This window comes from Oncorhynchus keta, chromosome 1 (genome assembly GCF_023373465.1).
Source record: "Oncorhynchus keta strain PuntledgeMale-10-30-2019 chromosome 1, Oket_V2, whole genome shotgun sequence".
NCBI classification, from domain to species: domain Eukaryota; kingdom Metazoa; phylum Chordata; class Actinopteri; order Salmoniformes; family Salmonidae; genus Oncorhynchus; species Oncorhynchus keta.
In genome coordinates this window covers 52,223,115-52,249,937 of record NC_068421.1, presented here as the reverse complement: position 1 = coordinate 52,249,937, position 26,823 = coordinate 52,223,115, and the positions used below count along the sequence as shown (strand labels likewise).

Genomic DNA, 26,823 nt, shown 5'->3' with positions numbered 1-26,823 from the left:
AATGAATTACTTACCATACTAACTTGTGTGGTCCGCATTAACATTTAACTATGTTTGGCCTTCCCCTGAGTCCAGGTTGAAAAACAGCAAATTTTCCCAGGGGAGATGCGTTTCTATCCAATTGACTTGTTGCTGATAAAAAGCTGTGCGTGATTGTGTAGTGCACATAAAAATGCAACATTAAAAATAAATGGGTTTCCATCACATTTTGAACTCTACTGATCATTTTGTCACAAAAAAATGGCATTATTTGGCGAATGTGTCCACTCTGGTCTTTGCACTCTTTAGCCAACAGCTGGCAGATACAGTGCGGGTAGGTTACCTGGGCCTTTATGATGAGATTCCTATTATTTGTCAAGCAAGCAGCCAAGCATCGATCATCATGTGACTAGAGTAAGACTAGATATTTATGGAAAGCAGCTCACTGGTGCACATTCATCACAGTGTGAAGTTCATCATAACTTATTTATTCTGTAGCCTAATAAACGTCATCCTTTCCGAAGTCGTAGTGGGAGGACCACGCAACATATCATCGCGTGATTCCAAATTTACTTCGATATGATGGTTATTATGTCAATATTTGAGCATAAAGGCGTTTCCAACGCTATTTCTCGCATAATGAATTTTGCGGACACAAAAGGATCCCACCTTGTCTAGCGTATTTTGTTTTGCCAACATTTGGAAAGTTTACAGACAAATTTGCAGTTTCCATCTGGCCCATTGTGACATTTTTTATCCAACTTACTTTACTCGCATAAAAAGGATGGAAACCTGGTTAATGTTAAGTAGATTTCTGTGCTTTTTATCACATATGAGAGCCACCTTTTCGGCCACTGGTCCAGGCGCCATTTACACGTGTTGGGAGGCAACCGGCCCGCCGGCCAGTTTAGAGGCCACCCGGACTCCAGCGCCCCAGGAGTTTCTCCAGCCAGTGTCCTCGCCAGCCTTCGGCTCATTGGGCGACCACCAGGACTACTGTATGTCCAGCCAACAATGCAGCACCCATTAGCTCCAGCCAGCTACGCAGCTCCCAGCTCGCCAGTCAGCCCAGCGGCCTCCAGAGGTGGAGCCAGTGCTGCCCCCAATACCAATGCTTCAGCTGGCATCTATTCAAATGCCAAGGCCTGCATCGGAACCAACCTGGCATCCATGGCTCCAGTTGCCAGTCCTTGAATCAGCCGAGCAGTCGGCAGCACTGCACCAAATCATGCTGTCCAACACACTTCAGCCAGCTAACCCGATACCAGTGGTGCTGCCAGACCAGCGACTGCCAGTGCTCAAGCCTGACCCGCGACTGCCACAGAGGGCTGATCTGTCCCAGCAGCAGGCAGAGCTCCACTCCGCACCCCAGCCGGTGCCACCACAAGTGGTCCCGATATCCACTACCGACCTGGAGGGCCAGTTCAGCCCAGGCTGGGCCCATTGTCAGACCCAGCACCAGCCCTGGGTCCGATGCCCTGTCCCGGACCCACCGTCTGACCTGGTTCCAGTCCCGTCGACAGACCATCTCCATTGGCCGACCCAGCACCAACCTTGTGTCTGAAGCCTGTTCCTGTCCTTGGCTCATCAGCTTACCCAGCATCAGTCCTAGGTTCATCACCTTCACAGACCCCTGAGGACATATCACTGCTAGACCCACAACCAGCACAGGTTCTGGTGTCCAGCCCTGTCCCTGCCACACTGCCTGATCCAGCCCTGGATCCACAGGCCAGACCAGATCTGGGCCTGCCTCCAGTTACAGACCTGGATGAACATCCAGCCCCCATGGGAGAGCCACCATCTGACCAGCTCTCTTTCCCTGTTCATTCCAAGGATGCCTGGCCCGCCTCCGTGGGATGGCCTCCTCCCCAACCTGGATGTCTCCCGCAGCACGGGCATGGACCGCCCTGACTCCTGCTGGACAGCCCAGCCCAGCCTCGCAGATACTGTGAGCACCTAGCCCCTTACTGCCCACTCCATCCATGCCACTGAAGGGGTGGCGACATGGGGCGGCGGGACTTCCATCTCCGCCAGTGCCCTACAGCCATTGACTTTCACAGGGCGGCAACTGGGGACACACAGCCATGCATGCACGGGAGGGTTTTAATGAAAAACAGCAAACAGACACAACAGGACTGGAAGCTGTCTATTTACCACCACAAACTGATGCTAGCACTAAGACCACACTCAACGAGCTATAAACAAACAAGAAATCCATCCAGAAGCCTCCTAGTGTCCTGGGATTTTAATGCAGGAAAAATGAAATCCATTTCACCTCATTTCTACCAGCATGTCACCTGTGCAACCAGAGGAAAAATAACTTGAGATCACATTTACTCCACTCTCGCCCTCTGACCATAAATCTATCCTCCTGATTACTGATTAGAAGCAACAACTCAAACAGGAAGTGCCAGTGACATGTTCAAGATGGAAGTGGTCCGATGAAGCAGATGCTAAGCTACAGGACTGTTTCTCTAGCCAGAGTTTACCACATCAGTCACCGTCTTCATTAATAAGTGCATTGATGACGTCGTCCCCACATTAATGGTATGTACATATCCCAACCAGAAGCCATGTATTACAGTCAACATCCACACTGAGCTAGAAGCTAGAGCTGCCGCTTTCAAAGAGTGGGACACTAATCCACTTACAAGAAATCCCGCTATGCCCTCTGATGAATCATCAAACAGGCAAAGAGTCAATACAGAACAAATTTCAAAATATACTACACAGGCTCTGACTCTCGTTGGATTTGGCAGGGCTTGCAAACTATCATGGATTACAAAGGTAAACCCAGCCGAGAGCTACCCAGTGACGCAAGCCTACCAGACAAGCTAAATGCCTTCTATGCTCGCTATGAGGCAAGCAACACTGAACCATGTCTGAGAGCACCAGCTGTTCCGGACGACTGTGTAATCACGCTCTCCATAGCCGATGTGAGTAAGACCTTTTTAAGCAAGTTAATATTCACAAGGCCGCAGGGCCAGACAGATTACCAGGACGCATACTCAGAGCAGGCGCTGACTAGTTGGCAAGGACTTCACTGTCATTTTCAACCTCTCCCAGGCCCAGTCTGTAATACCTACATGTTTCAAGCAGACCACCATAGTCCCTGTGCCAAGGACGCCAAGGTAATCTGTCTAAATGACTACCGCCCATAGCACTCACATCTGTATCCATGAAATGTTTTGAAAAGCTGGTCATGGCTCACATCAACACCATCATCCCAAAAATCCTGGACCCACTACAATTTGCATATGGCACAAACTGATCCACAGATGACGCAATCTCTATTGCACTGCACACTGACCTATCACACCTGGACAAAAGGAATACCTACATGAGAATGCTGTTCATTGACTACAGCTCAGCATTCAAAACCATAGTCTCCTCCAAGCCCATCACTAAACTAAGGACCCTGGGACTGAACGCCTCCCTTTGCACCTGGATCCTGGCTTCTTGATGGGCTGCCCCCAGTTGGTGAGGGTAGTCCAAACACAACTGCCATGCTGACCCTCAACACGGAGGCCCCTCAAGGGTGCGTGCCTATTCCCCCCCTGTACTCCCTGTTCACCCACGACTGCGTGGCCGTGCACACCTCCAACACCATCAAGTTTGCTGGTGACACGACAGTGGTAGTAGACCTGATCACCAATGATGATGAGACAGGCTATCGGGAGGAGGTCAGATACCTGGCAGTGTGGTGCCGGGACAACAACCTCTCCCTCAACGTTGGCAAGACAAATGAGCTTATCGTGGAATACAGGAAACGGATGCACACACACGGGACTCTACCCACAAATACTTACACTCCAAATCATACACACACAGTCACTCACACAACACGTATACACAGGCACACATTCGCCACACACACACTTCCATGCATTACATACACTGCTGCTAGTGTCTATTATCTATCCTGTCTATCGTCTATCGTACCTCTGCGCATCGGGTCGTATATAGCCACGCTACTGTATCATTGCTCATTGTGTATTTATTTAGTCCTCATGGTATTATTTTTTAATTGTAATCTGCTAGTCTACACCTGTTATTTATGAAGCATGTTACAATAACTATTTTATTTGACATTGTTTCACATTTAACAAAAGACTCAAACAGAAACAGGGATTAGGCTATACAGTACGCTTGGGTGGTATCCAGATTTTCATACCATCCTTCTCTCATCCCAGGATTTACAATATTACCGGCATTGCACACAAGTGGCGCTAAAAGTGCAAGAAAGCCCATTGGGCCCCTTATTACCAGAATGCTAAATAAATTAGCACAAACTAATCGCGAAATCACATAGACGCTGTTAGCTAAATGCTGACGAGCAAAAAACGAAAAGACAGTTAAATCCAGAGCTCTTTGACTTCTGGCAGAAAGCCATTATAAGATATCTGAGGGTAAACATTTAGTAGTTAATTGCATACAAGTGTATCTTCATCACCTCATGTGCAGCTGCACAACAGAGACTCACTGATAGATATTGAAGGCTATGGACTCGCCAGCTCCTGCTTTCTCCCGTTGTGCTATTTACAAACAAACGTGACTGGCTCAACTGTCCTGGGGAACTACGGTAAGTTTCACAATGGAAAATAATGTGACATATGACTTGAATCCACTTTTTTTCCTAATGTATTGCACAGGTTGACTGCAGGTATTCAAATGTATTGAACAACTTCAAAGAAAGGATGGCATTGAAAAACCATCCCGTTGCTTCTCCGAAATACCCCTGTATATGGTATTTATACATTTTCGCTGGCGAATAGGCCTACAAGGAAACTCGACGTATCTCGACTAAGTTGATTGCGCGTGGTGGTATGTGCGCTGCGTAGTACTGTACCTTCCACAAATTCCTTTGCTAGACAGCAAGACAGGTAAGCTGGTTTCACAGAGTTACAAATGTACTATTTACATGTTGGGGCGGCTGTAGAAAACCCTACTCCCTCAGCCTGTCTTGGAGACAGAAACTTTGTGACCCCAGGTTGCATCAAGTAGATTACCATCCCCCAGATCCTGACTCTTGTCTTTCAGTAGAGGGCAGTTCATACCTCTGTTGCTAGGCATGTTGCTAGGGGGCCTGATGGAACTCTCGCCTGACTGTAGTCACGTAACACCCATTTAGCCAATCAGGCCTAGCCTGGGTAGGTGGGTTGCTGGAGGGAGACTTGAGTGTTCTTCCATACACTTATGGTGATAATTATTTGTTTTTTTCTCCATGGTTTACATTTTTGTTCCAATACTAGTCCCCCCTCTCTCTCTCTCTCTCTCTTTCACTGTTTCTCTCTTGCTCTCTGTTTGTCTGCCTGTCTCTGACCCCCCCCGACCCCTTTCTCGCCCAGGTTCTGTCGAGTCTGCACCCAGACTGCGAGTACATCTTTCAGCTGGAGAGGGAGGAGCGGCGTTGTCTTCGATACATTGCAGAGCAGAACCACAGTACAGTTGAAAACAGTACAGTACTTTTCAACTTCGATGCATTGCAGAACCACAGTATGCTAGGTATCCGTGACATTATCCTCCTAGAATCACCCATTACGCTTTCTCACTCCAGTTTACGGCTCATAGATTAGATATCGAGTATAGATTGTCATAATATGATATATGTTTACATCTAAACGTGAGAGTCCGCTATTGAATAAATGGTTTGCAGAGAATAATTTGCGGAAAGGACAGATTAAGAGGGGAAAACTATCGTAGTGGAAAAGTAATACATGCATTATGATTTATCAAAAGAGAGGACATAAGATACAGTTGTAGTCGGAAGTTTACATACACTCAGGTTGGAGTCATTAAAACTCGTTTTTCTACCACTCCATGCATTTCTTCAAACAAACTATAGTTTTGGCAAGTCGGTTAGGACATCTACTTTGTGCATGACACAAGTCATTTTTCCAACAATTGTTTACAGACAGATTATTTCACTTATAATTCACTATATCACAATTCCAGTGGGTCAGAAGTTTATATACACTATATACACTGACTGTGCCTTTAAACAGCTTGGAAAATTCCAGAAAATTATGTCATGGCTTTAGAAGCTTCTGGTAGACTATTGACATAATTTGAGTCAATTGGAGGTGTACCTGTGGATGTATTTCAAGGCCTACCTTCAGACTCAGTGCCTCTTTGCTTGACATCATGGGAAAACTAAAAGAAATCAGCCAAGACATCAGAAAAACAATTGTAGACCTCCACAAGTCTGGTTCATCCTTGGGAGCAATTTCCAAATGCCTGAAGGTAATACGTTCACCTGTACAAAGCCGAAGAACACCATCCCAACAGTGAAGCACAGAGGTGGCAGCATCATGTTGTGGGGGTGCTTTGCTGCAGGAGGGACTGGTGCACTTCACAAAATAGATGGTGTCTTGAGGCCAGAAAATTATGTGGATATATTGAAGCCACATCTCAAGACATCAGTCAGGAAGTTAAAGCTTGGTCGCAAATGGGTCTTCCAAATGGACAATGACCCAAAGCATACTTCCAAAGTTGTGGCAAAATGGCTTAAGGACAACAAAGTCAAGGTATTGGAGTGGCCATTACAAAGCCCTGACCTCAAACCTATAGAACATTTGTTGGGATGAACTGAAAAAGCGTGTCTGAGCAAGGAGGCCTACAAACCTGACTCAGTTACACCAGCGCTGTTCGGAGGAATGGGCCAAAATTCACCCGACTTATTGTGGGAAGCTTGTGAAAAGCTAGCCGAAACGTTTGACCCAAGTTAAACAATTTAAAGGCAATGCTACCAAATACTAATTGAGTGTATATAAACTTCTGACCCACTTGGAATGTGATAAAGAAATAAAATCTGAAATAAATCATTCTCTGTACTATTATTCTGACATTTCACTTTCTTAAAATAAAGTGGTGATCCTAACTGACCTAAAACAGGGATTATTTACTAGAATTAAATGTTAGGAATTGTGAAAAACTGAGTTTAAATGCATTTGGCTAAGGTGTATGTAAACTTCCGACTTCTTCAACTGTATGTATGTAATTTATAGCAAGATTAAATTCTTGGTATTGTGTTTAGGTTTCGATTAAGTACACTGAAAAAAAATCCTGTTGTTTTTACGGTAACTTACTGGCAGCCAGTACAAAGATACAGTATGTTACCGTAAATTCCTGAAGAAACTTTGGTTTTACATTATGTCTCTGTCGCAGGATGTTGGGGGCACCTTAATTGGGGAGGATGTGCTCGTGGGAATGGCTGGAGCGGAATAAGTGGAATTGTATCAAATACATTGAACACATGGTTTCCATGTGTGTTGATGCCATCCTCCACTCAGCAGCCACCACTGATCACTGTACATTTACAGTAATGTACTGCTAAACCAAAGTTGCTTTGGAATTCATGGTAACATACTGTACCTTTTCTTACAGAAATGTACAGGTAACTGAGTAGACCATACATCACCTTTATCTCTGTCTCTCTCATCTGTGTCTCTTTCGCGCTCTATCCTTCCCTCTCTGGCTCTGTCTCTCTCCCTCTCTTATTCTCACTCTCTTGAAGGTTGTCTAGCGTTCTGGGACTCTGTGGTGTGTTGGCCATATGCTGCGGTTGGGGAGACATTCCACATGGCCTGCCCTGCTGTCTTCTCTCTTTTTGGGAATAACACAGGTGCAGTTGACATTTGTCACAGTAAAGGGCAGGGGGGAACGTGTGTGTGGGTGGAGATACCACGATGTACTGTATAAAGTATACATATAATATACAATGACATACAGGTACTATGTTTTGCTTTACTCTTTTACAGTAATTCTCTCTCTGTCTGTTTTCGACTGGCTTCCAATCCCTGTCAGTCGCAGTGACTGACAGCCCGTAGTCCAGCCCCTCATAGTGCTTCTGTTTCTCATCATAGGTGACTCCTAACCTTTGACCTCTACCTCAGCAGGGTTAGTCAGCCGAAACTGCACTAGCAACGGATGGTCTCAACCCTTCCCCCCGTACCACATAGCCTGTAGTGTGGATGACAACATTCACATTCCAGAGGTGAGAGAGAGAAGGGTCATGTGATAAGGTCAGGGGGTCATTATGAGCATCTGCAGTATACTGTTTTTACTAACAATAGCTTTACAGCTGTGGTCTGTCAATGCAATCGACTGAACTGCGGCTGTATCAATGTGTTTTGACAGTATTTGGTTTGGAACAGTGCCAAATGCATCTTGATCTGAAATCATTCACAGGAGCATGCAAGAACATTTTATCCATAGCCATGGACTACAATCTCCCTAGCTTGATTCCTACTGTTTACTAAGGGAAGTGAGCCCTGACTTGGGTTGCAAAGCTACCGGTAATTTAGCAAAGTTACTGGAATCTTCAGTAAATAAGGCAATTAACAGAAAATCTATAGCAGTCGATTGTAAACTTTGGTAATTTATACTTGAATAACTTAAAAATATGTATTCATATATAGAATTCATGTTTTTGTAGATAGACAATATGGTTTAAGAGAAAATAGCCTAATTAATGAAAAAAAAAGCATTTGAATCAACAATGGAATTATTTTGAATTATTTTTTATTTTACAACTCATGATGCCAAAACAGTCACAACAAATACATATTGACATAGTAAAATAAGTAAAAGTGTGTAAATAAAAATAGAAAGGATATTTCATACTGAAACTCCAAAGGTATTCACTAAGTTGACGGTTTATATGTAGGATAATTATTTATGTTTTATATTTGACATGTGATTATGGACAGACAGAGGGCCAGAGATAATGACACCACAGCGGTGATAATCTGAAGCACCCGACAGGGCTACTAGATATCTTGTGATAGATTACATAAAATCCTTGAAAGTTTCCAAAATTCTGGTTGTTTACTGGTAAACTTAAAAAGTTTCCAGTAATATACACTCCCTTTGCAACCTTAGCCCTGACTTCATTTGGTCCTTGGAGGAAATGTATAGACATTTGAGTGTTTCATAAATGATATTAGTGGACAGGATTTAAAGTTTGGACACCAGAAAAGCAATGAACAATCATCTGTTGCAGACAGTTGAATTGAAAAATGCTACATTTTACCTTTATGAAATTCCTTCCTGCTGTTGGGAAGTCTGTTGAAGGGCAGACTTACATTCGCCTGTACTGTAAATCTATGTTGGAATCAAGTGCAATTATGGCACACATAAAAACGAATGCAGGGGTTGTTGGCGGATGGTTGAGTATCCATTGTTAAATTTAGATATTAGCTTTTACTCACTACCGATTTTGAGTAGTCAATTTAAGTGAAATATACCCATGTCATTTCAGCGACCGACTAATAACGATTTGGAGAGTCTATTCATATGTAATTGTCTCCCGTTTTGTATATATTTATTGGAATTTGATTTCAACGGAATGTAATGACCATGTAATTTCAATTCTGGAAGGATATAGTTATTTGGAACAATAACGATTTGGAGAGTCTATCCATATCTAAATGTCACTCAATTGTGTAGAATTTTATAGCTTAGTAATAAATACATTTCTATCATTTTTTAAAGAGTGAGGATGGATATTTAGTTGTATTTTGTTTGTCTAGTGGATCATTCTGGTAAAACAGACTAGAGGATTTTGCTTGGATTTTTGAATCTTCACATGATCAGTACCACGGTTGAAAGCTCAACCATGTTCCATGAAGACACGATGTGATTGGCAACCATGAATAGCCTAGTTTTGGTTCGGTAGACATGAGCGGAGTATGTTATGACGAATCACTTGTATGAGTCATGAATAATGATATGATTAAGAGACAGTTAGCAGGGTTTACATGTCTCAGAGAAGGACTACTGATCTAGAATCAGGTCCGCCTGTCCATACAATCATGTTCATTATGATCTAAAAGGCAGAATTGATCTTAGATCAGCACTCATACTATGAGAGGCTCCATGAATACAAGTCCTGAGGCCTCATTTACAAATGTTTTGTTCATGTCACACTATATATCTGAGTGCAAAGGATACGAACGTCTCAAAAGATTGAGATTTTTAAACATGGTGCATCACATTTGCATGCCCGTTACCAGTAAGATCCATCCTAATACTGTGTGTTCTTGAACAAGCATTATAACTCTTCCTCCATTCACCTTTTTATGGTGACAATAACTCCCTTTATTTGCGGTATAATTTGAAACTATTGGATTTGGGCCATAGTAATATTTAAACGAAAGAGCAATGGCACATTTGATAAAATGTTTTTGGAGATGTTGGCAGAATGTTTTAATCTTGTGCAACAACTTTATACTGTATTTGGCAAAGGACTGTGACAGTTTCTGAAAGAAAAAACTATGGACAATTGTTATGGACAATTAAATGAGATGCGCATGGTAATTTGTTATATGGGTACTTTGGGAATATGAACCCATCCCAGACAGAAAAGGTGAGAAAAGTATTCTGCAGTGGTTATGAAAACAAAAGAAAAAGGAAATAGATTTCCAAGTCTAATTCTTTTAACTATTTTAAAATAAAATGCATTTTTGCATTTCTTACTAATGGTAAACACCTGCATTTTGTTTTCCCGTTTTGTAAATCTTTCTTTCTCGATAAGCCTGTCATCATATCCCCCATTTGCACAAAATATTTACTTGTCTGCTTGCCATATAATACCTAGACCACAAGAAAATGTACGTACACAAGCTCTACAGTTTGCGTGGAGGTAAGGACAAGTTAAGTTTTTTATAAATGCCAACTTTTGCAGGAAACTGGGCCCATATTTACAGTCAAAGTTGTAGGATCAGTTTGGCCTTTTAGTTCATAATGAATAACATTTATATGGATAGGGCACACGGTCAGACCTGATCCTAGATCAGCACTGCTACTCTGAAACTGTGATGTCTACTTCTCTGTATGTGAAAACCATGCAGGAGACATACTTTGCCACGGTGAAGCTGATCTACTCCATTGGCTACGGCACCTCCCTGTTCTTCCTGTCCATCGCCGTGGTGATTCTGCTGCTCTTCAGGTAGGTGGAGGTCAAAGGTTGTAACCTGGTGTACCAGGTGATTGATTTGTTGATTAATTCATTGATTGATTGGGATGAAGAATGGCTGGAACAGTTCCAGATTCCACATGATTTTCCATGGTCCACTCACAGAAATTACAGTTGAAGTCGGAAGTTTACATACAGCTTAGCCAAATACATTTAAAGTCAGTTTTTCACAATTCCTGACATTTAATCCTAGTAAAAAATACTTGTTTTAGGTCAGTTAGGATCACCACTTTATTTTAAGAATGTGAAATGTCAGAATAATAGTAGAGAGAATGATTTATTTCAGCTTTTATTTCTTTCATCACATTCCCAGTGGGTCAGAAGTTTAAGCTTCCCACAATAAGTTGGGTGATTCCTCCTGACAGAGCTGGTGTAACTGAGTCAGGTTTGTAGGCCTCCTTGCTCGCACACACCTTTTCAGTTCTGCCCACATATTTTCTATAGGATTGTGAGGTCAGGGATTTGTGATGACCCCTCCAATACCTTGACTTTGTTGTACTTAGGCCATTTTGGAAGTATGCTTGGGGTCATTGTCCATTTGGAAGACCCATTTGCGAGCAAGCTTTAACTTCCTGACTGATGTCTTGAGACGTTGCTTCAATATATCCACATAATTTATTATTATTTATTATTATTATTATTATTATTATTATTATTATTATTATTATTATAATTTCCATCCTCACGATGCCATCTATTTTGTGAAGAGTGCCAGTCCCTCCTGCTGCAAAGTACCACCACAACATGATGTTGCCACCCCCGTGCTTCACGGTTGGGATGGTGTTCTTCGGCTTGCAAGCCTCCCCCTTTTTCCTCCAAACAGAACGATGGTCATTATGACAAAACAGTTATATTTTTATTTCATCAGACCAGAGGACATTTCTCCAAAAAGTACGATCTTCGTCACCATGTGCAGTTGTGAGCCGTAGTCTGTTTTTTTTATGTTGGTTTTGGAGCAGTGGTTTCTTCCTTGCTGAGCGGCCTTTCAGGTTATGTCGATATAGGGCTCGTTTTACTGTGGATATAGATACTTTTGTACCTGTTTACGTCAGCATTGTCACAAGGTCCTTTGCTGTTGTTCTGCGATTGATTTGCACTTTTTGCACCAAAGTATGTTCATCTCTAGGAGGGCTGCTAAGAGACAGAACGTGTCTCCTTCCTGAGCGGTATGACGGCTGCGTGGTCCCATGGTGTTTATACTTGCACACTATTGTTTGTACAGGTGAACGTGGTACCTCCTTGCGTTTGGAAATTGCTCCCAAGGATGAACCAGACTTGTGGAGGTCTACAATTGTTTTTCTGAGGTCTTGGCTGATTTCTTTTGATTTTCCCATGATGTTAAGCAGAGGCACTGAGTTTAAAGGTAGACATTGAAATACATCCACAAGTACACCTCCAATTGACTCAAATTATGTCAATTAGCCTATCAGAAGCTTCTAAAGCCATGACATGATTTTCTGGAATTTTCCAAGCTGTTTAAAGGCACAGTCAACTAATTGATGTAAAATATATCACTAGCCACTTTAAACAATGCTACTTAATATAATGTTTACATTATACCCTACATTACTCATCTCATATGTATATGTATATACTGTACTCTATATCATCTACTGCATCTTTATGTATCACTAGCCACTTTAAACTATGCCACTTTTGTTTACATACTCTACATTACTCATCTCATATGTATATACTGTACTCGATACCATATACTGCATCTTGCCTATGCCGTTCTGTACCATCACTCATTCATATATCTTTATGTACATATTCTTTATCCCTATACACTTGTGTGTATAAGGTAGTAGTTTTGAAATTGTTAGGTTAGATTACTTGTTGGTTATTACTGCATTGTCGGAACTAGAAGCACAAGCATTTCGCTACACTCGCATTAACATCTGCTAACCACGTGTATGTGACAAATAAATTTGATTTGGTGTATGTAAACTTCTGACCCACTGGAATTGTGATACAGTGAATGAATCTGTCTGTAAACAATTGTAGGAAAAATTACTTGTGTCATGCAGAAAGTAGATGTCCTAACTGACTTGCCAAAACTATAGTTTGTTAATTAACAAGAAATTTGTGGAGTGGTTGAACAACGAGTTATAATGACTCCAACCTAAGTGTATGTAAACTTCCGACTTCAACTGTATATTAGTCAAATGAAAGATTTCTCAATATAACTTGAACTAACAGAAGTAGAGATGTGATCAGATCCTTATAAAGAGGTAACCAACACTTCTTCTCAGACTAAGAAAACCTATAGTTTGCCGTTCTGCAGCTCTGTGCTGTATCCTGTCCATTTTACCATAGGGGTGAAGCCTAGGACCCCTGTCACTAATGAGGGACAATGGCACCTCATTTCTCCCCGCTACACCTATGTTGGTTTCAGACGATCCTGTTGAGAGAATGTCTAGCACGCTTTCCTCCCTCATCTTCTCTCCATCCTCTCATCTCTCCTCCTCTCATCTCTCCTCCTCTCCTCCCTCATCTTCTCTCATCTCTCCTCCTCTCCTCCCTCCTCTCCCTCCAGACATTTTTTTGCAGTCTAATCTAATCAAACATGTGGGCACTCTGAAAGGACAAATCCATAGATTGTGATTTGCTGTCTCTCTCGCTTTGGCTCTCTCTCTCTCTCTGCCTTGTACCAAATGAAAGGGAGTCTCTTTAATTAATGAAGGTAAAAGAGAGTGGTGTTTTGTATCGTACAGTTATGACTAGGGTTGCAAAGTTGCCGGAATCTGCAGTCATTTTGGTAATTAACAAACAAATCGATGGCAATCTATAGTAAGTTGCTGATAATTTATACTTGAATAACTTTGAAAATGTATTCATATATAGTATGTCTTTTTTTTATTTCTGGGTCCATATTGTCCATATTGTTTAAATAATATTAAAGAGGATATTTCATAATTAAACCATCATATTAAACACCAATGGTATTCACTAAATGTATGGTTTATATTTAGGATAATGTTTTACAGCTGTGTCATTCTATATTGTATTTATTTTAAATATCGCCCTATTTTGAAGAACAAACTAATCACGCCTGACAAAGCCAATGAACACTGTGCCTCACCGGAAGCACTGTTTTACACAGGTGATTAACCCGAGATACGGATTAATTCCTTCAATTCAGTACCTCTTCACCGAGACCAGAACTGGCGGCACAGGCCGAACAGGTGTTGTACCTTGTTTCGGCCCTGCAGGGAACAGTAGTTAGTCATAACTTCGTTCCCTTTCAGCTCTGTACAACACCGCAATGAGTACATGACATCACTGCGCAAGACGACCCCAGCAGACACCAACCAAAATGGCCCATGGCAGACCACCCAGAGTTGCAACTGGACAGGAAAACCTTGCAGTATTGTTTAATCTGCTGCCCCAGCCATAACCACACGGTGGGCAGCAGGCTGCACTGGGGGTAGTGACATCCAAGCGATAAAACCTCATAAAAATGTGTGGTGATGTCCAACTCGCCACAAATATCTCTGCCCAAGATGCCACCAGACCCCCCTTCACTTCTGTCATATGTTGTCCTAGAAGACTAAATTAACCCTTGCTCACCAGAATACCATAAATTGATGCTTTAATCTAGTTGACATTGGTAACGTTTTCTCTGTCATCTCTGCTTCTTTCATGGCGCAAAGACATTTAGGGACCGGGAAGATAATTCCCCCCCCAAACACTTGTGAAATATTTTTCTGTGAAACGACCCAACATGTTTCTGATAAGATTTCAGTTCGGCTTTGATGCATATTTTGTGGGGTTGAAATACTAACAGCTTTTTTAGGTTGCTGAGATGTGTCTAACTGAGCATTAGCATTCTCTAAAGCAGGTCCGGAGTAATGCAGGGGCTTACCGGGGCAATGCAGAGGCTTACCGGGGCTGAAGCCCATTGTATGTATTTTATATGTCATGTGGTGGGAAAAGTACCCAATTTTCATACTTTAGTAAAAGTAAAGATACCTTCATAGAATGTAATCTGCGTAATCCCCCCCCAAAATAATTTCTCGTAATGTTGAATACTCAAATAAATGTTCAAAATCACCTTTCTGGTCAAAATAGTTTTATATTGCTGAGGTGTAGTCACTTTTGAGGACATAAGCTCAAGTACAAGTATTAAGGAATACCTAGGATAGGATAAAGTAATCCTTCTCACCCCCCTTAAAAGATTTAGATGCACTATTGTAAAGTGGCTGTTCCACTGGATGTCATAAGGTGAATGCACCAATTTGTAAGTCGCTCTGGATAAGAGCGTCTGCTAAATGACTTAAATGTAAATGTACACAGTACAAATATGCTAAAAAATATGAAAATATTTTTTAAAATTGTTTGATGTATTGTGCTATGATGTAACGATTGCAGGCATGTGCTTTGTCAGTGGCTGTGATGTAGGGTTCAGCCAGGAGTTGATTGACAGTCGAAAGAGCAAATTAAATGTTTGGAGGGACATCCCAGCTTCAAGTGGTTTCAGATTTCACATCATACAGGCTCAGAAAAAAAGGCCATGCAAAAACCTGATATCTCTAGCTTTAAACTAACGGATTTTGATAGGAATTTGTTTTATTATGTTACTTAGATTCATGCACGGGTGCATCAAAATACTCTTAAAGGCCATGTTTCACCTTAACCCCCCCCAAACAATAATAAGTAGTGCGTACAGTGGCTTGCGAAAGTATTCACCCCCCTTGGCATTTTTCATATTTTGTTGCCTTACAACCTGGAATTAAAATGGACATTTTTGAGGGTTTGTAACATTTGATTTACACAACGTGCCTACCACTTTGAAGATGCAAAATATTTTTTCTTGTGAAAAAAACAAGAAATAAGTAAAAGAACAAGAAAAACTTGAGTGTGCATAACTATTCACCCCCCAAGTCAATACTTTGTAGAGCCACCGTTTGCAGAAATTACAGCTGCAAGTCTCTTGGGGTATGTCTCAATAAGCTTGGCACATCTGGGATATTTGCCCATTCTTCAAGAAAAAACTGCTCCAGCTCCATCAAGTTGGATGGGTTCCACTGGTGTACAGCCATCTTTAAGTCATACCACAGATTCACAATTGGATTGAGGTCTGGGCTTTGACTAAGCGATTCCAGCCATCATTCCTTCAATTCTGACCAGTTTCCCAGTCCCTGCCGATGGAAAAACATCCCCACAGCATGATTCTGCCACCACCATGCTTCACTGTGGTGATAGTGTTCTCGGGGTGATGAGCGGTGTTGGGTTAGCTCCAGACATAGCGTTTTCCTTCATGGCCAAAAAGCTCAATTTTAGTCTCATCTGACCAGAATACCTTCTTCCATATGTTTGGGGAGTCTCCTATATGTCTTTTGGCAAACACCAAATGTGTTTGCTCATTTTTTAAATTTAAACTGTGGAGTGTACGGCTTAAAGTGGTCCTATGGATAGATACTCCAATCTCCGCTGTGGAGCTTTGCAGCTCCTTCAGGGTTATCTTTGATATCTTTCTTGCCTCTCTGATTAATGCCCTCCTTGCCTGATCTGTGAGTTTTGGTGGGCGGCCCTCCCTTGGCAGGTTTATTGTAGTGCCATATTCTTTCCATTTTTTAATAGTGGATTTAATGGTGCTCCGTGGGATGATATTTTTTTATAACCCAACCCTGATCCGTACTTCTCCACAACTTTGTCCCTGACCTGTTTGGAGAGCTAATTGGTCTTCATGGTGCCGCTCGCTTGGTGGTGCCCCTTGCTTAGTGGTGTTGCAGACTTCACTTCACCAATTTGGACTATTTTGTATATGTCCATTACATGAAATCCCCCCCCCCCCCACCCAAAATGTTCAATTACAGGTTGTAATGCAACAAAATAGGAAAAACACCTAGAGGGATAAATACTTTTGCAAGGCACTGTATATGTATGAATCTGTTATGTCACTTTTTTGTTCTTCAATCTGACAGTAAATTGGTGATATAATCAATTTATATACTTCTGGGCTGCATGCGCACCATATAAATATGAAATAGAACATTGTCCAGGCTTGACGTAGATTCAGGTGAATACATTTGGAATGCTGAGCCACTGGCTCGGGTTTCTTTTGACAATGAAGCACCCTACTACAGCCATATAGACGGGAGTAGGCAAGAAGGAGGTGGCCGATGGTGGCTAAAGTAATGTCTAGTTGGTCAGAAAAGTATGGTAAGTTACAGAGTGAGTGTCTTTGATAACTGCCTAGTTGGTTAGCTAGCTAGCTGCGTTTTACACTTAGTTCATTATCTAGCTAGCTAACTACAGTACCAGTCAAAAGTTTAGACACACCTACTCATTCCAGGGTTTTTCATTATTTTTACTGTTTTATATATTGTAGAATAATAGACATTAAAACTATGAAATAACACATATGGAATCATGAAGTAACCAAAAAGTGTTAAACAAATGAAAATATATTTTATATTTCGAAGTAGCTAACTTTTGCATTGATGACAACTTTGTTTGAAAATCGAGACCAGATTGATCTCAGTTTGTCAGTGTCAGAGTAGCCACTCATTTTGGTTATTTGTGTATTGCTAAAAAAGATTCATTGTATGTCTTCTATCATGTCACTGATGTAGAATTGCATGAAATGTGTTTTTAAAAAGAAAAAAAATCTAATCCTGCTAACAAATGTTCTCCGTGTGTGGAAATCCTAAAAGCACCTCTGCTTAAGTGTTGCCAATACCACATCGCAAATTATAAAGAGGCTTTTTCTTCAACAGTAAATTTACTATGCATTGTATTGCATCTGGGTACACAGATTTGTTTACAGAAAATTATGGTGTGCCGGGAAGTGAGGTTTGGTAATTCCTGACTGCTGTCCTATGCCAGAGCCAAATTAGCAAAACAGACAAGAAGTTGGTCACTCCTGGTCCACTCAATGTACATACATAATGCTTGTACCAGACAGACTGAACATGGGAAACCATCTCCATCGACTCTGCTTCCACCAGCCAATTGTCCAGGTAGTCCAATATCCTGAGCCCCAGACACTGCATAGGTGCCACACCCGCCTCCACAACTTGCGTGGCGAGACGGAAAGCCTGAAAGTGAGGACCAGAAACCATAGGCTGCAGCCTTGAATCAGAACCTCAGGAACTTTCTGTGATGGAAATATAGTGCAACATGAAAGTACGTGTCCTTCAGGTTGATGGGTGGTGAACCAATCGCCCGGGCGCACTGACTGTAACATCTGAATGTTCGTGAGCATTCTGAATCTGTAGACCCTGTGGTGCTTGTTTAGGGCATGCAGGTCCAAAATGGGATGCAAAGTCCTACCCCTTTTTGGGAACCAGAGAATACCGGTTGTACCAGCGGTCTTGGGCATCTGACATAGAAACCACTTGCATGACCTGCTTTCTGGAGAAGGGAAGAAATCTCCTCTCTCAAAACGGGCGCTGAGGCCTCGGGAACAGTCGAAGTAATGACGTCGTAAAATCGCGAGTGACGCACAACAAACTGTAGCCTATACCCCGACGTCACGATTCGCATCATCCAGGGTGACACTGCTCATGCACGCCATTGGTCGACACAGACAGCAAGTCTCCTGTAAGTCTCCATCTGAAGGGGCGGACTGGGAGAATTTGGTCATTTTCCATGCCTTTTTAAAATTTCCACCACTCTCAACAACCAAGTGTCTGACGGGACTTTTTTATTAAGCTCACATGTGGAGGAGACGACACTCTTGACACCCGTGAACACCGTGGAACTTGGGGTAGAAACAGTGTGTTTAAGTACTGACATTTGCCTGAAGCCAGGTTCACTCTGGGTTTGGGGACTTCGGCTACGAGTTACATACCCCGGTTGGCCGTGCCACTTGGGGGTACTTTTGTCAAGCAAACATCTGGAGAGCGGACCATGCCACCTCCATTCTCATCGCGCTAGGTGCATGGGGGGCTGCTGCCTTCCCCGCTCCGTAGAGGGACCAGCTTTCACGTCATCCTTGGGAGCAAAATGGTGCCTGTGCCTAGCAGACAACGGAGGACAAGCAGGAACAGTCTTGGGTTTGCACCAGGAAGCCAGCGCAGCCCGCTTACCCGCCTGTACTCTGTCTGCAGACCCTCTAGAAGACAATGAAGCAGCAAAGGTCCTCCGATCCCCTGCTTATTTTTCTCCTCAAAACGAGACTGCATACAGTATTACTCCAGGGCTGAGCCGAACAACACCGTAGGAGAAATCGTCTCTCTCAGGTCAGCCAACTATTCAGTCTGGTAAACCTGCAGCATTATGACCTCGTTCAGGGACCGCGCCTCCAACCCGCTAAGCTCATGGACAAAGTCTGGAAAAAGAGGCAAGAGGTGCTTGACTGCAGCTAACGCCGATGCCAGGTATTTCCCAACAAACCTGACACCTGTCACCTTCACTGACACTCGCGAAGCTGCTCTGCGACATAGATCAATGAGCAGCGCGCTACAAACAAGATATTCCCCTGCTACATCCGTTAAGTTGTTGTAAAGCCTGATAAAACGTGTGTTCCAATGTTTGTTTGTTTTTAAGAAATGCGTGAATGGTTCTGCTCAGCTCGAGGTGCAGAGCGGATGAATTGAAGGAATGAGGGTTCATCACCTGTTGAAGGCGGGGCTTCCGGCGAGACACAGTGTTCATTGGCCTTGTCAGATGTGATTCTAACGTTCTGCAGTGAAGGGCACTAGCTCGCGAGTTGTGTTGGACAGAGTGATAGGGAACTGACTTGGGCTCAAACATTGGGGATGGCGATATATAGAGCCCATGACATTTGGATTGTATGAGCTGGAAATGTAATAATCAGAGAGGCAGATGCTCTAAGCCTTTGCTAATGCTAAGTGGTATAACTGTATAGTCTCAACAATGCACACCTGCTACTGCCAAGCACAGTCTTGTTTGCTCTCTCGCTCCAGCCCGCCGGTAATTATTTGAATTGAATCTTTTAACTGATTTACTTTGTCTACATATCCATAGCGAATTTATGACACAACAATAAGCAATTCATTAACGTGTTAAAACCGGTCCCAATGGCATTAAACGTTAATGACATATCCATAGCATATCTATGGCACGTTCGGGTCACGCTATGCAATAACTCATATTTATCGTACCATCTTAACTAGCCCCATTTGCCCCATGCACCATTGACCTCAGTGAGAAGACGGTAAGTGTGGGCTTTTACTGGTCTGTGGGGGAAATGGGGCTAGTACAGGCTATATATCAGCATAATTTGCTAAACTTGGTTTGGCCTTTTGGCATATTCACTAACCCTGGTATGACAGAAGTACACTTTTGAGAACAGCAATAAATGATGACGCTATGCTACCATTGTAGTTATGCATCTATTAAGAAACCTAAATATGAGCTCTTGACGAGCATGACAAGAATGTGCTATAGATATGCTATGGCTATATTTTAAAAAACCTTTAACGATGCAGGTGGGACCTGTGATAACACCGTCATGAAGTTCTTATAGCTGTGTAATTAATGCATCTCGCTCTCTCTCATCCCCAACTCTTGTTTCTGCATCTGAATCCCCCCTGTTGTTGTGCAACTTTTGTAGTGGGCCTCATTTTAATAATGTCTTTCAAGTGTCAGTTGAGACGTCGTTTTATTTTATGTTGATTGCTTGTGCAGCTTCAATCTCACTTCCCGTTGGCAATTGTTTGATCTTGATCGTTTTGTTGTTTTTTCCCCCCTCATGCTCTTGACCGTATTTCATGTGTGTGGTCCTTTGTCCTCACTGTGTTTTGTGTGTCTGGTCCTTGACCTTGACTGTGTTTTGTGTGTTTGGTCCTTGGTCATGACCATGATTTGTGTATGTGGTCCCTTGTCCAGTACTCCTGACCGTGTTTTTTTGGTCCCCATTCCTGACTGTGTTTTGTGGTCCTTTCCAGGAGGCTTCGCTGTGCCAGGAACTATATTCACATCCAGCTGTTTGTCACCTTCATGCTGAAGGCGATGGCTGTGTTCAACAAGGACGCCAAGCTGTTCGCCAGCGAGGACACGGACCACTGCACCCTCTCCACCGTAAGTCAACCACTGCACCCTCTCCACTGTTCAGAACACAGAGCATGCATTGAGAGGGAAATGGAAGAGGTCCCGTTTGCTAGCTATTCAACACGCTATGCTCTCGTTCTGGCACTCTTATTTACCCCGTTTTGTACCCTTATTGGCACTCTTATTTACCCCTCTCACATCTCTTTCTCACTCTTCCCCTCTTCCTTCCCACCCCTCTCTCTCTCTCTCTCTCTCTCTCTCTCTCTCTCTCTCTCTCTCTCTCTCTCTCTCTCTCTCTCTCTCTTCTCTTTTTCTCTCTCTCTCTCTCTCTCTCTTTCTCTTTTCTCTCTCTCTCTCTCTCTCTCTCTCTCTCTCTCACTTTCTCTCACTTTCTCTCACTTTCTCTCACTTTCTCTCACTTTCTCTCACTTTCTCTCTCTTTCTCTCTCTTTCTCTCTCTCTTTCTTTCTCTCTCTTTCTTTCTCTCTCTTTCTTTCTCTCTCTTTCTTTCTCTCTCTCTCTCTCTCTTCCCATCTTCCTTCCCACCCTTCACTTTCTCTGTCTCTCTTTCTCTCTCTCTCTCTCTCTCTCTCTCTCTCTCTCTCTCTCTCGGTGCATGCTGGGTGTTTTTGGAGTTTGAGTGTTTGGTGTGGAAAGCTCTATCCTAACTAACTTTCTTGATTCTATTCTTTTCTTTACATGTTATTTTCTATGGTGGAGGGTTAATGCAATATTTTTTTTAGCGGTATCCAAATTTTTTTCTTTTTTTCCAAGTTAGGGTGGAAGAGGACAGAGTAACGTTCCTGGGGGTTGGGAGGTCTAGTGTGCGCAATGGCTTCTCAGCCTAGCGCGCAGGATACGCTGTCTATACAGCATGGGTTCAGGTGTGTTCCTGAGAACGGTGTTAAGGTGGAGGAGGTTCTGCTCGCGGTCGGTGAACAGGTAGGAGCTGAGTTTATACATTCTGCTTCTAGAATGAACAAAGCTGTGGTTGTGTTCATGAAAAGGGCTAATTTGGTCGGTAGGCTAATTGCTAGCGGAATATTTGTAAGGGATGTGTTGGTGTCAATTTCACCTCTCTACCCCTTCAACAAGAGTTGTAGTGGCAAATTTGCCTCCGTTTATTACGGATGATCAAATTAGGAAAGAGCTGAGTCGTTTTGGTAAGTTTGCTAGCGGTTTCCGTGTACTGTCAGCAGGTTTTCAGGCAGATGCCGTTAAGCACGTTGTTTCGTTCAGGAGGCAAGTGTTTATGTTTCTGAACAATAATGAGCAACAGCTAAATGTGCATTTTAAAGTGAGGCATGGGGAGTGGCTCTATGCAGGTTTTGCCAGCACAGATAGTTTACGGTGTTTTGAATGTGGGGATTTGGGGCACAAGAGCTTTGCGTGCCCACATAAAGGCCATAGACAAGGGGAGGGTACGAGCGCAAGGGGGGGAAATCGAGGTCAAAATGCAGGGGGTAAGGAGATGCAGAGGCTGGGCCTAGTCAGTCTAGAGATGGTGGTGTAGATGAGGCTGGGTCTAGTCAGGCTAGAGATGGTGGAGAAGCAGAGGCTGGGCCTAGACATGCTATGGAGGGTGGTGCAGATGATGCTGGGCCGAGTCATGCTATGGAGGGTGGTATAGCTGAGGCTGGCCCTAGTCATGCTATGGAGGGTGGTGTAGCTGAGGCTGGCCCTAGTCATGCTATGGAGGGTGGTGCAGATGATACTGCGTCTAGTCAGGTTATTCTAGTGGATGAGGAGAGTATAGTGGGGAAGTGTAAGAGATTAGGGGGGAGGAGGAGGGTGTCAAGAGGAAAAAGAAAAAGGGTGTGGACAAAGGCACCATGGAAATGTTGCCTGTTGCTGTGGGTGAGGCCCTAACCAGAGAGAAAGGGCAGGTGGTCAGGGTGGGAGATAGAGAAGAGGAGGAAAGTGAGTCTGAGGAGTTATTTTTTTCAGACTCCTCTTCAATTGGCCCGGAGCTGACAGCCAGTCAACCAGAGGGGTCTAAGTACACGTTGAGAGAACTGACAAGGTTCCTGAATGAGACTAAGGGGAAAAAAGTTAATCTTGAGGCTTTTTTTCCTGATCCTAGAAAGTTTGTAAGATCAGTACAACATGCTATGAGAAATGAGGGGCATGGTGTACTCTCACCCAGGAAACGGTTTAGGTTGAGGGAAGTGGGTCACAACAGTGCGTAAAGGTTTACCTTCAGACACTGTTTAAATGTTTAATTTCTTACTGACACTGGGGCTTTTTGAGCTTTGCTATTGGTCTATTTCTCTGCTGGCTTTTCTCCCACTTCTTATGGAGACTCTTCGGGTAGGCTCTCTCAATATAAATGGCGCCAGAGATGCGGGAAAGAGGAGTGTGTTGAGTGAATATGTAAAACAAAAAAAAGTACAGGTGTTGTTTCTGCAGGAGACGCATAGTGATGTGGTGAATGAAGTTGATTGGGGGCTCTGGTGGAAAGGGGCAAGTGTGTTGAGCCATGGGACAAATCTTAGTGCAGGGGTGGCAGTCCTTTTTGCACCGGGTCTGGCTGTAAAAATTTGCTCCTCAAAGGAGGTGTGTAGGGGTAGGTTGCTTGTTGTTAAAGCAGAAATTAACAACATGTGTTTTGTCTTTATAAATGTGTATGCGCCTAACACAGGGAGAGAAAGAGGGGTTCTATTTGGGAGTCTTAGACAGGAACTCTCACAAGTAGCGCCTGAAGAGACGCTGGTGATCGGAGGTGACTGGAACTGTACAATGGATTTTACAAAAGACAGAAATGGGGAAGAGCCTCATTCAGTGTCAGTGGGAGTGTTAAGGGACATCTTTAATCAGTTTGACCTAGTGGATGTTTGGAGAACTAAACATCCAAACACAAGACAGTATACGTGGGTGAAGGTTTTTGGGGCTAGGGTGAGTGCAGCTCGACTTGATCGTTTTTACATGTCCAGGAATCAGAGCAATAGGCTGCTGGGTGCTACCATTCTCCCAGTGGGGTTTTCAGATCACCACATAACCATGGCTCGGCTGTCTATTTCACCAGGGCCCCGGCAGGCATCTTATTGGAAGTTCAATGTAAAGCTCTTACAAGATGCCACTTTTTGCTCAGGTTTCCAGACTTTTTGGGAAAGATGGGGGCAGTGAAGAGAGGAGTATGAGTCTCTGAGTCAGTGGTGGGATGTGGGGAAAGTGCAAATTCAGCTTTTCTGTCAACAGTACACAGCTCTCTCATCCTCAGAGGCTAGGAGAGTATTGGGGGAACTAGAGCGGTGTATTAGTGAGATGGAGGTAGAGATGGTGGGGCAAGGCAATGTAGGCCTCCAGGCTAACTTAGCCGAATTACGTAGGGACCTGGGCAGTTTTTTCCAGGTTAAAGCAAAGGGAGCACTTGTAAGAGCTAGGTTCTCCATGCTCAAGGAGATGGATGCTCCCAGCTCTTTCTTATTTGGTTTGGAAAGACAGAGCAGTGAAGCCAAGGGTATGCATTGTCTACGGCTGTCTGATGGGCGGGTGACCTCTGTGGTGGGGGAGATGCGGGAGCGGACTGTGGAGTTTTATACTGAATTGTATAGGGCAGAAATGTGTGATCCTATGTGTGCTCAGGTCTTGTTCGCAGGACTCCCTAAGCTCTCTCGGGCACAGAGGGATGAAATGGACATTCCTCTGTTGTCACATGAACTGGCAGAGGCAGTAACCCAGATGTCCCCCGGTCGTGCACCCGGGGTCGATGGACTTCCAGTGGAATTTTACAAAAAATTCTGGGGAACAATTGGACAGGATTTCTTTTGCGTGCTGCGAGAATGCGTCGGGGTAGGAGAGTTGCCGATGAGCTGCCGTCGGGCGGCTCTGACTCTCCTGCCCAAAAAAGGGGACTTGTGTGAACTTAAGAACTGGAGGCCTGTGGCATTACTCTGTGCGGACTACAAGATTTTTGCCAAGGTCCTCTCTAACAGACTGAAGTCCCATCTGGACTCTATAATACACAAGGACCAGACATATTGTGTACCGGGACGCTCAATCACGGACAACTTGTTCTTGATTAGGGACATGTTGGACTTGTCGAGAGGTTCTAATGTGAACTTTGGACTGGTCTCTTTAGATCAAGAGAAGGCTTTTGATAGAGTGGATCATGAGTATCTGTTTAATGTGATGTCTGTGTTTGGGTTTGGGAAGAGTTTTGTGACCTGTGTGAAGCTGTTGTATGCTGGGGCGTCATGTATGGGTAAGGTGGGAGGGGGGCTCAGTAGGCCAGTCTGGGTGAGACGGGGCATTAGACAAGGATGCCCTCTATCTGGGCAGCTGTACACACTAGCCATTGAGCCTTTTTTAGGACTGCTACGCAGGAGACTGCGGGGAGTGTGCTGGACAGGCATGGATGTGGTGACAGGAATTGCAGTCTCAGCATATGCAGATGATGTTTCTGTGATGGTCAGGGATTGGCAAGATATGCAGGAACTAGAGACCAGTCTGAAGGTGTACGAGGGAGCTTCATCAGCTAAGGTAAACTGAGGAAAGAGCAAAGCTCTGTTATGTGGGGCATGGGGGGATAGGGCTCCTCCTCTGCTTCCAGGGGGTTTGCAGTCGGGTTGTGAAGGGCTTAAAGTGTTGGGGGTGTACCTGGGCTCGGAGAGGTGGGTCAGCAAGAACTGGGAGGGGCTGACACAGGCAGTGGTGTCAAGACTGGCCAGGTGGAGGTGGCTCCTCTCCCAAGTGTCATATAGAGGGAGGGTGCTGATAATCAACAACCTGGTGGCATCTTCCTCGTGGCATAAACTGGCTGTCCTCAACCCCCGCCGGTCTGCTTGCAGACCTGCAACGCAAGCTGGTGGACTTTTTTGGTCGGGACATCACTGGCTGAAGGCAGCAGTTTTGTACATGACCGTCCACGATGGAGGACAGGGCCTGGTGGAACTGGAGAGCAGGATGGCTGCTTTCCGACTAAAGGCGGTGCAGAGACTGCTGTACCACACTGATGTTGGCTGGAGGGAACCAGCATGCGCTGCTGAGGAGAGCTGGCGGATTAGGGTTGTACCGGCAGCTGTTCCTCATGAAGCTGGAGAGGCTGAGTACAGCAGGTCTCTCAGAGTTTTACTCTGCGGTGCTGAGGGCCTGGCAGCTGCTAAGGCCCACACGAGAAGGGTGGGAGCCTGGGCAGTGGGTGTGGGAGGAGCCCATCTTCCACAACCCAGCCATCCCTTTGAGATCGGTTCAGTCGGCCACCCTGCAGAGGCAACTGATGGCAGGGGGTTTACAAAGGCTGGGTGACCTGAGACTGCTGGGAGAGGAGGGGTGGAAAACCCCGGAGGTCTTGGCGCAACAAACAGGAATAACGTCTCTTAGGCTGCTGGAGAGATTCCTGGAGGAGGTCCAGGAGGCACTGTCTGAGCCGGTAAGGGGGTGTTTGAGAGGCCAAAGGGAGAGGGGCCACCAATGTTCCCGCCACTGCAGGTGACGGCAGAGACTGGAGACTGGCAAGGGGGTCTGGAGGACTTGTTAGATTTTAACACTCCGAGCCTGGGGGAGTTTGAGGGGGTGGGAGGTAAAGCCCTCTACAACCTCTGCATTAAGGTGAGGAGCATCAGAAGCCTAACAGGAGTGAAGGCACATCAGTGGCAGGGGGTATGTGGGGCGGAGAGTATGGTGGGTTTTAGATGGAGGGCGCTCTACAAATCCCCAGTACCAAAGAGGTCAGGGGACCTCCAGTGGAGGGTTCTTCATGGAGCCCTGGCCACTAACAGCTGGTTGGCACGGGTTGATCCGGGAATTGGGCAGGGGTGTCCTTTCTGTCAAATGAAAGAAACTGTAATTCATGTGTTTTCTGTGTGCACCAGGTTAATGCCATTAATGTCTCTGTTGGAATGTCTGTGTGACAGGTTGGGGGTGGTTTTTGCTGTTGGGATGTTTATAATGGGATACAG

General features: G+C 44.2%; 1 protein-coding gene across 5 annotated transcripts in view; it reads left to right on the top strand.

Annotated features, from left to right (window-relative positions):
- The window catches only part of LOC118387434 (growth hormone-releasing hormone receptor), a 56,350-nt gene that overhangs the window by 13,286 nt on the left and 16,241 nt on the right, over positions 1–26,823 (top strand). For 2 of the 5 annotated variants that reach the window (XM_035775784.2, XM_035775817.2), the window contains exons 2-6: positions 5,328–5,484; positions 7,496–7,603; positions 7,875–7,975; positions 10,833–10,930; positions 20,821–20,953. In XM_035775784.2, the coding sequence (XP_035631677.1) occupies positions 5,328–5,484; positions 7,496–7,603; positions 7,875–7,975; positions 10,833–10,930; positions 20,821–20,953 (597 nt within the window). The remainder of the gene's footprint in view (positions 1–5,327; positions 5,485–7,495; positions 7,604–7,874; positions 7,976–10,832; positions 10,931–20,820; positions 20,954–26,823) is intronic. The other 3 variants (XM_035775797.2, XM_035775807.2, XM_035775791.2) reach the window with 3 other exon arrangements.